The sequence below is a fragment of the Bicyclus anynana genome, chromosome 3, assembly GCF_947172395.1.
Source record: "Bicyclus anynana chromosome 3, ilBicAnyn1.1, whole genome shotgun sequence".
In the NCBI taxonomy this organism is placed as follows: domain Eukaryota; kingdom Metazoa; phylum Arthropoda; class Insecta; order Lepidoptera; family Nymphalidae; genus Bicyclus; species Bicyclus anynana.
The window spans coordinates 1,362,741-1,378,200 of record NC_069085.1 but is presented as its reverse complement, the minus strand read 5'-3'; the positions used below and the strand labels follow the sequence as shown (position 1 = coordinate 1,378,200).

At 34.5% G+C, this 15,460-nt stretch overlaps 1 protein-coding gene across 1 annotated transcript in view; it reads right to left on the bottom strand.

Moving 5' to 3' along the window:
• The window catches only part of LOC112051874 (uncharacterized), a 30,872-nt gene extending 15,412 nt beyond the window's left edge, over nt 1-15,460 (bottom strand). Inside the window, exon 1 of the mRNA XM_024090691.2 lies at nt 15,303-15,460. Within this exon, the coding sequence (XP_023946459.1) occupies nt 15,303-15,313 (11 nt within the window). The 5' untranslated portion in view covers nt 15,314-15,460. The remainder of the gene's footprint in view (nt 1-15,302) is intronic.

The window sequence follows — 15,460 nt, the reverse complement described above, 5'->3', positions numbered from 1 at the left end:
TGAGTCCGGAGACCGGACCCTTTACCGTTGAGCTATGGGTACTTTATAGGGTTATAGGTGAAATTACTGGCACATGAAGACAAAAACCTATAGCTCATATGGGCAGCAAGTTTCCATTTAAAACTCTTACAAATATGGAGTGTTCCAAAACTGCATGGAATTATATACAACCTTATTTTTCGAGATGCAAGAATTCTATTAAGTTTCCATATAATTTTATAAAACAACTTGAGAGACTTGTAGTTTTGCGGTCATAGATATAATCAATTCCGCGTGAGATAGCTAATGCAAATTATAGTATTTATTTTGTTACTAGCGGACCCCCCCGACTTCGTCCGCGTGGAATTCAGTTTTTTACAAATCCCACAGAAACCATAGATTTTTCCGGGATGAAAAGTTGTCTATGTGTTAAACCAGAGTAAAATCTATTTATATTCCAAATTTCAGTCAAATCGCTTCAGTAGCCGCAGCGTAAAAGAGGAACAAACATACTTACACACTTTCACACTTACACACAAACTTTCGCCTTTATAATATTAGTGTGTAGTGTGATAATTTCTTTCTAAAAATAACCGGGACCTGAACCAAGTCACAAAGAAAAGGCTATTTTAGAACTATATACAAATAGATCGTAATTTCGATTTTTCATAAATTGATAGAACTGGAAATACTAGGTCTAGCAATCCAAGTCACTAGCTAAAGCTGGGTTTAAACGTAACGTACTCTTACCTATATAATTAATAACACGAAGATATTCTGGTAATTTCTGAATCAGACGTTTTGCAATTATGCATTCTCGGAGCGTGGTTATGTTTACTGGCATACTACAAGTGTTAACAATATGAAGCATTGAATAACATTCTATTACTTAGTTGAGTAACCACTTCTGTGAGATTAAGCTCATGCAGTTCAATTTATTTACTATGAGCAAGCGTTCAAAGATTTAGTTCCTGGATCTCTTATCGGAGCATATTTATCTAGACTTTCAATTTGACTTGCAGTTTATTTCATCCATTAATGTCGCTATTACCCATTCGCTGCCCGCGAGTATTTTATCAAAAATCCCGTCTGCGTTGAAGAAGCCGACAGTCAGGGAATGCAGTTTTAATCTACTGTTGTGAGCCACTTAAAAATCTTTATATATTCCTCTATCGCGCGGAGCATGATACTGTGCTCGCCTATTGCCCTTAGTTTACTTTATATTTTTTTTACATGTCACGTAACGGATACGATCCGACCGGTCGTCCATTTAGGAGTCAAGTGGTTAAAAGCGTTTTAACTAACTCTGTTTAGTATTTGTAAGTTAAACATTGCCTTTACATGACATTATAACTACGTACTTTCTGACGTTCTATTTGGCTCAAATTTGGTATACATCGACTATATAACCAGGTCGTTGTTGGTATACTTGCGTATATAACCGCAACAAAATATATACAAAGTATAAAAGTTCTTGTGTATTATGTAGTTATATTTATAGTATAAAAATACTGTATTCGGCATTTTTCGCTTCGAACACCAATAGATAATTTTATGTCTGAAGGTTGTTTGAATTTCCACTACGCTAACAGCTAGGCTCTTTTTAAATACACGATATAAATTATTTATTGGATATTTTATTACATCAAACCCATTTTTTACTGCGCGTTTCCTATTTATTTCTCATGAATAGATTAGATATTTCTGTTCACCGATTTAGCAATTTGACCTCATTTGTCGACACTATTACTTTTTATGTAATAATCGCAATATGCAAATATGATTTACAAAGTTTATTGTATAAATAAAATGTTGTACAAAAATAACTTTGTAGGGCGCACCGATTGGATAAAAACTTGTATTATAACAATATAGGCGATTATAAATAGTCGCACTTCACAAAAAGCAAACGGAATTAGTTTCGGGGGATTGCTCAAACGTTAATTAAATGGACGACTTGACCTCGCGTTGTTTCATTTGACAATGATGGAGTATCACGAAATACTGTGCATAAGAAATGATGAATGCGATGGACGACGATCTACCGGTAGCTTTTTATAATGTTATCATTCAGAGTGAGCGAATTTATAAACTGACAAACGTCTTTTTATAAAAACAAAGGTCATTTTATTTTATAAAACGTGACTTTGAGAGGTACGAGTATAACAAGTTTCAAAGTTTGCTAGTCAAAGTACAATTTTTTAATATTTTCTTCCTTATACGCAACCCTCGAAATCATAACTCATTCACTGAGTACAAGTCTCCTATCGGAATGAGAGGGGTTAGGCCAATAGTTCACCACGCTAGCCCAATGCGGATTGGCAGACTTCACACACATAGAAAATTACGAAAATTTTCAGGTATGCAAGTTTTGTTACGATGTTTTTCCTTCACCGTTTGAGACACGTGATATTTAATTATAGTATATTAGTTGTTAATATTATGAGACGAGTCAACATCTGGTCCACTCATAAGGAAGCATAAAAATAAGATAAAAAATGTTTATTGAAGTACAAAAATACAAGTCAAGTTGGACTATAAAAAAATAAGGTTGATAATTAATACTCATATTCTATGTAAGTAGGTAATAAATCAAAACAAATGAAAGGTCGAAAAAATGAGTCAGCAGGAATTACGAATGACCTTTATATACGTTGATTTTAAACAAATTTAGTATCACAGTAAGTTATACATAACCAACCACAAAATATAAAAAAATTAAAAAGCGACACAACTTGGTAACAAGAACAACTTAATAAAAAAGCTGTTTTGAACTTTTACTGTAACTGATTACAGTGGTGTCCAAGATTAAGTAATTTGCCGAGTTGTATAACACTTGACCTTAGTACCACTTGGTGATATAACTGATAAAGCCGCCTATACACTGCAACTGCTATTGATTACATAGGGTTTGAAATGTTTGTGTGAAGGTCGTCTTTAGAGCAAAATCTCATCATATTTTTTGATTATTATTTTTTTCTTAATGTTGAATTAGAAAAGAATTTTTAGTATTATGCCCGACTAAAATCGTACCAATTCATAATTGTCAGCTTGTTAACGCAACGTGAAGTATTCTGGGTTCATAATAACTATGAACTTGTTAACGCAACGTGACGTAAACAAAATTAAAAAGTAATTATTAATAAGTCAAAACTCTTCATCGTAAGCAATAGAAAATTCGAGAAATTACTACGTCACTCCTACAACTGATATAATCTAATGATACCTCATCATTATCAGCTACGGTCTTGACACGCCAACGTTTAGCGGCTCCCCTAACTTGATTGATGTCATCGGTCCACCTGGTGGGGATCAACCATCACTATGCTATCCGGTGCGGGGTCGCAACTCAAGCATCTTGGGACCCTGATATGATACCTCTTAATACATTAACTTCTTTATGAAAAAGACAAACGATCACAAAACAAAAAGCTCCTGAGTTTGGCTTATGCTGGGCTGCAAGAACCAGCTCATAATTATGGGTTCAAAACTTGTGGCTTACTCCGACGTGAGTTTTATAATAAATCACGATATTACACATATACGCTCACGATATTAGTTTAAGTTGAAAAAACATAACCTTTAATAATCGGGTAAGAAAATAATAAAATTTTAATAAAAAAGAATACAACCGACTTCAAAACCTACTACTACAAAACTACTAAACCAAAAAGCGAAAAATAACATCATAATATTGTTAAGTCATTCTTCCATTTTAGTATACATATATTACGTGTAAAAAAATACTTTCATACACATAATAAACACCTTACCAATCCCCCTCCCCTTAAATTCGAAAATTCCTAAGCCGACGAGGAGTTTAAGCCCTTAACTGTCCTTCGTCTTCCTCACCAGACCCCCAATGACAATCACAACCCATCTAAATGGAAAGTTCTCATCAATATATATTAATCAAACCCAAACACAAGGTAGCTACTGTAAACCGTTAAGGAGTTCCCTTAATTGACCTTGATCTTTATCATCAGACCCCTAATGACAGTCACAACCTATCTAGATAGAAAGTTCACATCAATACATATTAATCAAGATCAAACACAATGTAATTGCTGTAAATGGTTGAGGAGTTTTCTTGTCTGCTGGCTTCACAGATCGATTCCAAACCTTCATTAAATTGTAGTGCTTAAAAATACTCTATTAAAATATTTACGAACACACTAGTTATCCATATAATTTTAATAAGTTTGCCTCTATTTCTCCAGGTTTCCATCTTTTCAAATCGGTTCAGGCGTGTTCGAGTAATCGATGTACATACATAAAAAAACATACCAGTCAACATGAGAACCTCCTCCTTTTTGAAGTCAGTTAACAATATTAATTCGTAGATTAGGCTCGAGGAGATGACTTGCCGCCTGTCATAGCTTGTTTCCTGCTACTGCGCGTACGGTAAACCGTAACGACATTGGATGACGCAACCGTGGAAAGTGAAATCAAGATAATGTCTCATCAGCACGCGATGTTTGAGGTAGGCGCAAGTAGCGATGTTTACGTAGATACATAGCGGTGTTTGAGGCAGCTACAAGTAGCGATGGTTGAAATAGCTACAACTAGCGATGTATGCAGTAGACACAACTAGCGATGTTTGAGGTAGTCATAAGTAGCGATGTATGAGGTGTCACAAGACGTAGCAATGTATGAGGTAAAGCCCGGCCGCTCAGAAATTGCGTTTCTACCAGGTGGGCGATGTAACATGAGAGACAGAGTGACAAAAAACGAGGCAATTTTAATTGAATATTTTTGTCTCATTCGCACGACATGTCAGAGACGCAATATCTGAGCGGCCGACTAATGAGTCACAAGTTGCAATGTTTGAGATAGCCACAAGCCACGTCAAGGTTGACTCAGTACTTACGCTGGAAAAGTTTAAAAGTTAATCTCGGCTTTGAGAAAAATAATAAATAAACATGAACTTTTGTGTTTTACAGTGATAACCTTTTGAAGATAATTTTAACGAAACGAAAACAAATTGTAATTTAATTTACCATTAACTTTTGATACAAATTGTGTAATAGTATCTATCTGCCATAGTTCAATATTAAATTTGAACTTTTGAAAAATTTAGTACTGAATAACTATCGTCTAAAATAAAAAAATGAAAAAATATTTTTCAATTATTGCTGTAATTTCTCATATGCTTTTGATTTATAACCAAAAGTTTCTGTTTTCGATTTTCACTCAAGTAAAATAAAAAGACAGAAATTTGGCAGTTACAAATAAGTTATATAACCGTTACGAAATGAAAAAGAAAAGAGAAACAAGAGAGCCTCATTGGTTTCGGAAAACAACCAATAAATGTTATGGTTATAATATGAATATACCCAGTTCTTAGTTGCAAGTAAGTTACCAGTCTACTATCAAAAAGTAAAAAATTATTTTGCGAGACCTTGGCTCGGCTACATTTATTTCAGACACACTGTTTGCTATTCTTAGAAAAACTTTTTCTATTTCCATTTATAACTTAAAACTAACACCTGAATTTTTACTGTTAAAATTCTTACGCGGTGTATCAATGTTTTAACTGGCTACAAACCGAAGCAGTTTTTGAAAGACACACATATAATGAAAACCGGTCACCGTAAAACTATTGATTCGGGCTGAACTAAGGAATTTTGTATGTAAAGCTACGCGTACACTACGCCAGAGTTGCGTTAAAAAGACGAGCAAAACCCCGTTGTGATTATGTTTTCAGAACTAGCTGACACACCCGCGGTCACTCACAAATAACGTGGCTTTCTTTTAGTAAAAGAACTTTCAAAATCGGTTCAGTAGATCCAGAAATCCAGTATTCGTTTTGGATGGTGTAGGTTCGAATCCAGTCCCGGACATGCACTTGCAACTTTTCAGTTATGTGCATTTTAAGAAATTAAATACCACGTATTTTAAATGGTGAAGAAAAAACATCGTTAGGAAAGTCTGTCAATCCGTGCCAGCGTGGTGGACTGTTAGCCTAACCCCTCTCATTCTGAGAGGAGAATCGTGCTCAACAGTGAGCCGAATATGGGTTGTTAATGATGATACTCATATAAGATTTTGAATGTGTGCGACTCTGAGAACTCTCATATATCACAATAGGTGATAGAAAGCTCTATATTGCCAAGGTCGTGTATGTTTGATTGACAAAGCCAGCGGAGTATTAATTAGCCAAACATTGACACCGATAGCATCCAGTTCAACTGGTTCAGTACAAAGCTTAATAGCTATTGTCCCGCCGTGTGTCACGCATCTAAGTGTCAGTGTGTTGCATTGCGACATTCTATGTAATGAGTATTTACATTGTAAATAGAGGTATACATAATAGAAACAGACAGACAGACATGCAAAAATTAAAAAATACTTGATTGTGTTTAACTATAATGCACTTGAAACAGCTAGTTATTTTGAAATCCTAGTCAGAAACTTCAATTCGATCTATACATACGAGTATGTATTGGTGTGACTTACTCGTGTACTTATTGGTCCAGTGGTTAGACTATGTGACATCAGATCACGAAGTCCTGCGTTCGAGTTTTGGGTCGGTCTGTACAAAGTTGAGCTGTTCTTCCTCTTAAATTTTTTTCAGTAAATATTTGCAGGCCAGAATTGGCAAGTTGGTATTGTTACACCATGTCTTAGAGCACGTAAAACCGTTACACTCGGTCATTATTATTAAATAAATCATTCTTAGCCCACCAACTCACAATAAAGCACCGTGGTGTTCCAATAGCATTTTATTTATAAAATAACAAAGATATAAACTTTTTAATTCTAATATGCCAAAAACTTCAACGCACCAAAAGTCGTTACAATTGACACCGTGATAGTAGTCAGTTAAATGCTCAATTGTTAACTTAAACTAGTTATTCTATATCACGCACAACATTACTCTACATGTCAGTTACAAGAAGGTCAGCACTTTTAACAGATTAATAAGATCAAATGCCCATAGCTCTTGTACAATTACTTGAATACGAGTGCCGTGACACTGATTAAATGTTGCTTAACGTTGTTAGGTAACGGCCCTCGAGATTCAGTAGAAAATTGGGTAACTGTCAATTTGATTCGCACTTCCATGTTAATGTGCTTCACTAAATACTTTGACAGTGGTTTAGATGACTATGATTCGATAAATAAGAGTGATTGTATTGAAACTACTAAAATTATACAGTGGATATGACCTCTACGTCCCTCTGCCTCTGATTCCGGAGGGTGTAGGTTCGAATTGGGCATGCACCTCCAACTTTTCAGTTGTGTGCATTTTAAGAAATTAAATATCATGTGTCTCAAACGGTGAAGGAAAACATCGTCAGGAAACCTGCATACCTGAGAATTTTCTTAATTCTCTGCGCATGTTAAGTCTGCCAATCCGCATTGGGCCAGCGTGGTGGACTATAGGCCTAACCCTTCTCATTCTGAGAGGAGACTCGAGCTCAGCAGTGAGCCGAAAATGGGTTTATAATGATGAATACATTCTGTAATATACTAAGTGCATCTGAGTACATATTTAGTAATTGCATCCTATATTCGTCCGAACGCGTATCTATACGCTTGCAGTGCGTCCATTTCGGTAAGTAAGCTGGTTCATGTATTATTTATTCATTTATTTCAATTAGGCGAAGATTACAAACGTACTATATTATTATATATATATATATATTACTTTTGAAACGTCAGGTTACGAGGTAAAATTAAGGTTACGAGGGTTCCAAAGCGCCTTGGTCCGAGAAGAGCCAACAAGAAACTAAGTCTAAGGGTCTTTTTTTTGTTCATCACCATTTTACAATATTTAAGTAGCTATTTATAGAGTGCAATAATTTCCAAAAAGTTTCATCCAATATATAATCATTAACACTATAAAATATAGTACTATTTATCTTGTAAGAGACATAATTTAAAGGAAACAGAAATTATTTATTGTTCTCTAACTACTAAACAAATTATCAATATCCAATAGCTTATTATTATGTTTATGTTCTTAAATAGCGGAACATTAAAATAATTGGAATAAAATTCACAGATTAACAAGTCGTTAGTGAGAGGAAATTAGTTGAGTAATATCCCGACTAATAACTTAATGAATGCTCTTCGATTTCTTATTTTGCATGATCTCACGGATATCGGCCGGCTATAGTCTGATTACCGACATCGTGACACTTGCGGGTCAATTACATACTCATTACGTAAAAACTTTTGGGTTTCAGACCAAAATGATTTAATTGGTAATAATTCTTATTTTTCCTCAAACTAATTACCATTTCTTCATCATCATCATCATTATCAACCCATATTCGGCTCACTGCTGAGCTCGAGTCTCCTGTCAGAATGAAAGGGGTTAGGCCAATAGTCCACCACGCTGGCCCAATGCGGATTGGCAGACTTCACACACGCAGAGAATTAAGAAAATTCTCTGGTATGCAGGTTTCCTCACGATGTTTTTTTTCACCGTTAGAGACACGTGATATTTAATTTCTTAAAATGCACACAACTGAAAAGTTGGAGGTGGATGCCCCGGACCGGATTTGAACTCACACCCTCCGGAATCGGAGGCAGAAGTCATATCCACTGAGCTATCACGACTCTATCATCATTTAGGTGCTTTAAACACAGAAATTTGAATTATCTCTTTTTCATGAAATTACAAGGTTTTAAAGATGTCTTCTAATATATGATTACCTCGTTAATCATATTTTGTTTATAGCTTGTGTTCCTTCCAAACTACGATGAAAGTTAGAGGAATAGCGTCGAGGTGCTTTCATAGAAGTCAAAAGACGAAACTAAAAGTTATCACTTATTATATTTTGTACAGGACCCTTGATGCACAAGCCTCACTCGCACATAGCCGGTTTTTGTTAAGCTTCAGAAATTTCAGAGATTGATTACATTACTACCCACTGTTTCGTTTGGTGCAACGCGATATGATCTCGAAATTTATTAAATTATTTCAATAAAAAAATGAATATATCGATCGACTCAAGTAACTCAAACGACAATAGATAACTATTGGGGAGAATTAGAAATTCAATTTAATAAAGTAGATATTAGGTTGTGAGACAGAGGTTTAACCTTCTTTACAAGTACCAAGGACCTACAAAGAGACGAATATTCTATCAATCTATGGATTCACCATAGTTCGAAGCGTCGATGGACGTTGGGGTTCCAAAGTGCTGGAATGGCGACCCCGCACTAGTAAGCGAAGTGTTGCTCGACCCCCCACCAGGTTGACTGACGACATCAAGTGAGTCGCAAGGATTCGCTGGATGTAGGTGGCTCAGTATCGTGATGTTTGGAAGACCCTACAAAAGGCCTACGTCCTGGACGTCCATCGGCTGATATGATGATGATGATGGATTCACAGTGCGGGTACCGGGTCCATCGCGTGGCAGAGAGAAACCCTCCGAGCAGAGCTGACAGACAGTAGTTAATGTTAAGATGTTGGGTTAAGAAGAACCTTTAAAAGCCGATAACACTTCCCTTCTCCGCTCGTGCTATTCTCCCTTCCAATTTTGGTAGAACTTACTGCAAATCTAACTGCCTTAATAATTGAGATAAATTTTAATTATTCATACCTATAAATAATTTATTCATGAAGAAAAACGGAACGTGTAAAAATATCACTAACAACAAAAGGCCGCTAAATTGTAATCGTGTAAAAATTGTCAGTTATAATTTTTGCTTTTTCCGCTAATTAACGGTTGTATAATTCATTGAAACAAAATTACTTCACATATTACGTGTTCCTAGTCATAATAGCTTGTTTTAATTAATAGTTTAATTAATACCGTTCGACGGTTACAATCGGTTCCTTCACGCGAACCAAATACCCGTGCGTATATTTATAGTGAATCGAATCAACGTCAATTTGAATTGGAAAATTGCTTTGGAAACGCATTTAATGATAGAGTCTAATAGTTTCCTATCCGATCGAACGATAATTCGTGAAAGTGTCTTCTGATTTGGTCAAACGAATTGACCTGATCGTTTATTTAAAATGAAGTTTTAATTACAATAGCCATATAATTACATTAGTTTAGACAAAAATTTAAAAAGTTTAATTGTGTTTTAGTATCGTGTAATTAGCTATAATTACTTAAGAAATCACAGACAGACCAACTTCAGTTATATTTATAAGTAGAGAACGCCAGCGATTTCATAAGAGTGAAGTATTTATATTATTATCGTAGAAACCTAAATAGTAGTAGTACGAGTAGTAGTATTAGGAAAAATGGCAGGTACCAGCCAGTATACTAAATAGTGGCTAGTGAGAGGCTTCGGCCGTGGCTAGTTACCACCCCACAGGCAAAAACATACTGCCAAGCGATTTAGCGTTCCGGTACGATGTTGTGTAGTGTAAGGGGTGTGGATATGCTACTCCTAACAAGTTAGCCCGCTTCCATCATAGATTGCATAATCACTTACCATCAAGTGAGATTTTAGTAGTTAGTTTAGTAGTATTTGTAAAGAATAAAAAAATACTCCACTTTAGTAGTAAAGTTTATTCTAATGCTAAGTGATCGAGGTGCCAGCAGGCTGTCCAATACACCGGAGACGCTGTTTATTTATTAGCTCGTAAGGTTAAAGGCCAAATCAAATGCAGAAATCGTAAATATGTCAGAAATAATAAACTAGTAGAGTGAGTAATAATTAAGTAAAGGTTAAACACTTAAAATTATAGGTATATGTGTAATGCAACTTTTATAGTTTTGATATGTCGTATTGTGTACAATAGTTAAATCAACTGTTAATTTTTCATTTTGTACATTTGGGATGATGATTTTTATGAGACATTCGGAAAAATAAGGTCAAGTTATTATTATTATATAAAAACAAAGATTGTCAGAATGTTTGTAAAATGAATAAGATTATAAAATTTCAAAATTAATCGAAAATCTTTTATCAAAAACTATAGATGTTTTATTTACATTCTTATGATATTTTTAATTTTGAGAAGTAACCGCAGAAATAACAGAGATATTTGAACGACCATACAAATTTAACAATCTCACGAATCGGGGACGTCATCCTTTCGTGCCATTATGGAGCGATATTGAGCGACCCGCGGCAACACCGCAAATGTGCCGCTATACACCCACGTAGCTCCGAAAGTAATAATCATAGATAGCCTGTTACTTCTACAAAATAGCTTAAATAAATTACTATTAGCAATACGCTTATTAAAAATACAATTAAAAAAAACAGTCATCATCTTTATTTTTCGTATAGTGCTCCTCATTGAAAACCACCGAGTATGCTTTGAGGATACAAGATAAGGTAGAGCAACGCATATGGTATTCGTAGGTGAGACCGAGGGCCCAGTCTTGCAATCCTAGCCGAGTTGTAGCCGATACGAAGTTACGCAATGCCCACCTGCGACTGAACCGTGTGAACAGTGACTGACGCCTGTGATCAACTTTTGCGGTAACGTGTCTAGTGGTCATGCTGTAAGAGTCAATAGCTTTTGCTCTTTTATTAAATAATCCTTTATCTAGATACTAGCGGAAGCGCGCGACTTCGTCCTCATGGAAATAAATGTAAAATTTCAACCCCGATTCCATCACTTTAAGGGTTGAATTTTAAGAATTATTGAATCAAATTATATTTGTATTTTTGTTTTATGATACGTTTTGCTCCAAGGTCTCATTTAAATTAGACTGATAATGATGATTACAATATGAGATGAAACCTGGCTGAGTTTTATGTGCGCTCTTCTCGGACCAAAGCGCATTAGTATTAGAGAAGCTTAAAATTGGCACGTGCGGTTTGATTTATTGGATTATTTGTATTGTACCTCAAAAGTAAAAAAAAATATTTTTTTTTTGTTATTCTCTACAAGTCTCTACAAGGAACACTTTGTTGTCTGTCTGTATGTCTGTCAAGACCCTTTATTTTGGGAATGAAGGTATGAAGTTGAACTTCGGGAAAAGTTTGACATAGAACTATTGCATAATGATCCTACGTATGGAACCCTCGATGGCCGGTCCAACTCAAACATGTTCCATTTATTTCTGCGAATAAAATTTTATAATAATAGTTATATTAAGTCTTAATTAGAATTGGTAATACGTCGAATAATATTAAGTGGAACAAAGTTCACCGGGTCATTGAATAGATTTTGATCGACATTATGTATCTATAAAAATATATATTTTGGGTTGCTATAAAATATAGTTACTCAATAGTAAGTATATATCTATTAATTATCATAATTATAATTATGTAAAAATATTTTCAATTCGTTAATTTCGCTAAAAATGAAAACAGAATCATAATTAACTAAATAATTTTCCTAATTTCGTTGCCCAGCGAAAACGAAGCTGAGGCCATTGTAAGTATGTCATTATTCTGACTCTAACTGTTCATTTGATCAAATCAAATTAAAAATTAAAATTATTACTAATTATTATGCCAAATTGAATAACACTCAGCATATCATTAGCCATGAACTTCAATGAAAATCATTCAAGTTTCGGTTTTAAAATTACAATTATATGAATAAATTGTACATAATAACTATTATTATTATTATTATTCTACAGTAGAATTAGTAATTTATCATTTGAGAATTTATTGAAGGATTATTAATTATTTTTTTGTTCAAAGTTAATGGTGTGAATATTTTTTAATGTTGGTTGAAGGTTGAAACAATGGGAAAAGAAAAGAAATATTATTGGTTTATTTAGCCTTTTACACAGAAATTCAATGACTTGGGTAGCTATTTACAGTTTTCTGAAAGATTTATTCTGCCGTCATACAATAGACATCAACGCGCTCCTATAGTTTTTGTTTACATATGGCTGACTCGCGGCTTTGACTGCTTAAGTATTTTCATACATTTACCATTTTTATCGTTATATTTAATAGTATCAGAATAGAATGTTCTTACATCACAGACAAAGTCCTAGCTCAACATTTTACCCAAAATTTTCTTACTTGATAAATATGAATTTTACTATTTGAAGTAAGTTTAGTAACAGCAATAATATTTTTTTCAAAGGACTGTCTGAGTCAAGTTCAAGGGCAATGGGTTAGACACCTTGTACCTGCTCTTCGGTTCCAATGACACGACCACAATGGACAAAGGTATAAATTTAGCGTCCGAAAATAAATAAAAAAGGAAAAAGAGATTTGGGATACGCTTTAAGACGTTTCAAGTGGTTTATTTATGTGCATCGTAAATGTTTATCATTACAATAATTTATAGAACAAGAATATTTATAACACTGCTTAAATGATATTATAAATTATATCGTTAAACATGTTTGAAAATGGTATCATAAAATGAATTAGATATACTAAAGGAGAAAGCTTGCCGTCCAGAGGGGTAATAGACGGGGGTTGAGACGTGATAGCCCAGTGTATATGACCTAGCCCTTGGATTCAGAGAGCATAGGTTCGAATCCGGACCGGGGCATGCCCCTCCAACTTTTCAGTTATGTGCACTTTAAGATATCAAATATCAATTGTCTTAAACGGTGAAAGAAAAATATTTTTCTAAATTCTCTAAATGTATGAAGTCTGCCAATCCGCATTAGGCCAACGTGGTGGACCTAACCCCTCTCTTTCTGAGAGACTCGTGCTTAACAGTGAGCCGAATATGGGGTGTTGATGATTGGGTACTCTGCCCTCAAAAACAAGACCAAGTGTTGGTTTTAGTTATTTTAAGTAAATTATTTAAAGTCCATTTTAGTTTTATTATGTCCAGTTTATATATTTGATTCTAGTAAAAAATACACACATAGATATTAATTAAGAAAATTCTCAGGTATGCAAGTTTCCTCATGATGTTTTTTCATCACCGTTTGATATGCCTCGAATGCGTGTCCCGGACCGGGTTCAAACCTGCGCCATCCAAATCGAAGGCATCATATCCAAATCGAAGAGATCAATCATATCCACTGAGCAATCACGGCACAATATTCGAGTATCAGTAGAATTTTACTACAATATAATGATATTTCTTCATTATGTGCAAGTATTCACAGCGGAGTGTGTCTAGACTTGCAATTTAGTAGAAACTCTCGACATTAGGCTGCGATATGCAATATGACTGGAGAAAGTGATTGATTTCACATTTTATTGCGAATTAACTAGTGGCATATTATAATAAACGTTTTATTATCATGACTGTTGTATTATTTGAACGACTTGCGAAACCTGTTATTCGTCTACATGGAATCAAAAATGTGAATCAAAGTTTACATAATGTGATCTAAAATAATTTACCTGTAAAAATCACTTGCAAATAGGTTAAGTTAAGTATTGCAAAGACTAGTGTGAAAACAGACAGACGAACAACTATCGATAAAAAGTACACTCAAGCCATCTTTGCCAGATTATAGAATTTAAAAATACGTGTATATATTTTATGAAAATCCGTTTTTGTATACAGCTAACATATAATTATGCTCCTGATCAAATTGCTTTTTTTCTTTTTTCGGCCACGACGGCAGACGTCAGATTAAACAACTATGCAGGAGATATTATAGTGCACAAGTGTGTGCGCAAGCACAGGTGCACTCTCTTTTACCTCATTCTTACAGTTCGATGGGGTCGCGGTGGAAGACCAACACGGGTAGTGGAAGATCAGGCAATACGTACAAATTTACTAGTAAAATGTACAATAACATTATCAACATATTTACATCTATTAATGTAAAAGTTGCCAACTTTTTAAACCAATTTTTTGTTTTTTGACAAGACTTGTAAAATTATATAGTATACATTTGATTTTGAAATGGTTATAATACTTTCTTTAAGATTGCACCATTTATTTTAGATCAACTTTACTACCTATTAATTATTATTTACTTTAACTTATGCATTAAATGGTCGAATTAACATTAAAATTAACGTCGTTATAGAAAAAAATTAGTTGGAAAAACTTGATGAAATGCTGGTGAAAATTTCAATCCCATGAAAATCAGTTACATAACTAGTTTTGGATCAGCGTAAACAAACAATTAAAAATTGAAAAATATTGTATTCAGTTAGTTACTCTTATATTTTTATTCCCTCAATCATCGCAATTGTAATATTTTAACTCAATTTGAGATTATATCCTCAATATTTTGTGTAGTAATAATATGGGCCAAGCTATCAAGTGGAAACCTTTGCCTATAAACAGAGCAACACTTACTACAGTTCAGTACAGATTTTAAGTGATATTATGTACTTTAGATTGCAGATATCTTATGACCAGACTGGGCATAATGATTTACAAAATCGGATAGCCAGGCGTAACAAGATTAAGCCACTTGATTTTAATCATTACATGGTTATTGCGTACGAAGACATAAAACACGTCGACCGTAACAGAATAATCTCATATTTACCTCATTTTCATTTTTTAATGCACAAAAAGTATCCGAGTATTGAAGAAACACTGGTTTCGAAAAGCCCGCCGAACGGAACGCGGGACGTTCGATTAGAGACTGCGCGGCTGCTTGCTTTCTCTTTTATTTATAAGCTAAGCTGTGCTCGTCCGCTGGGG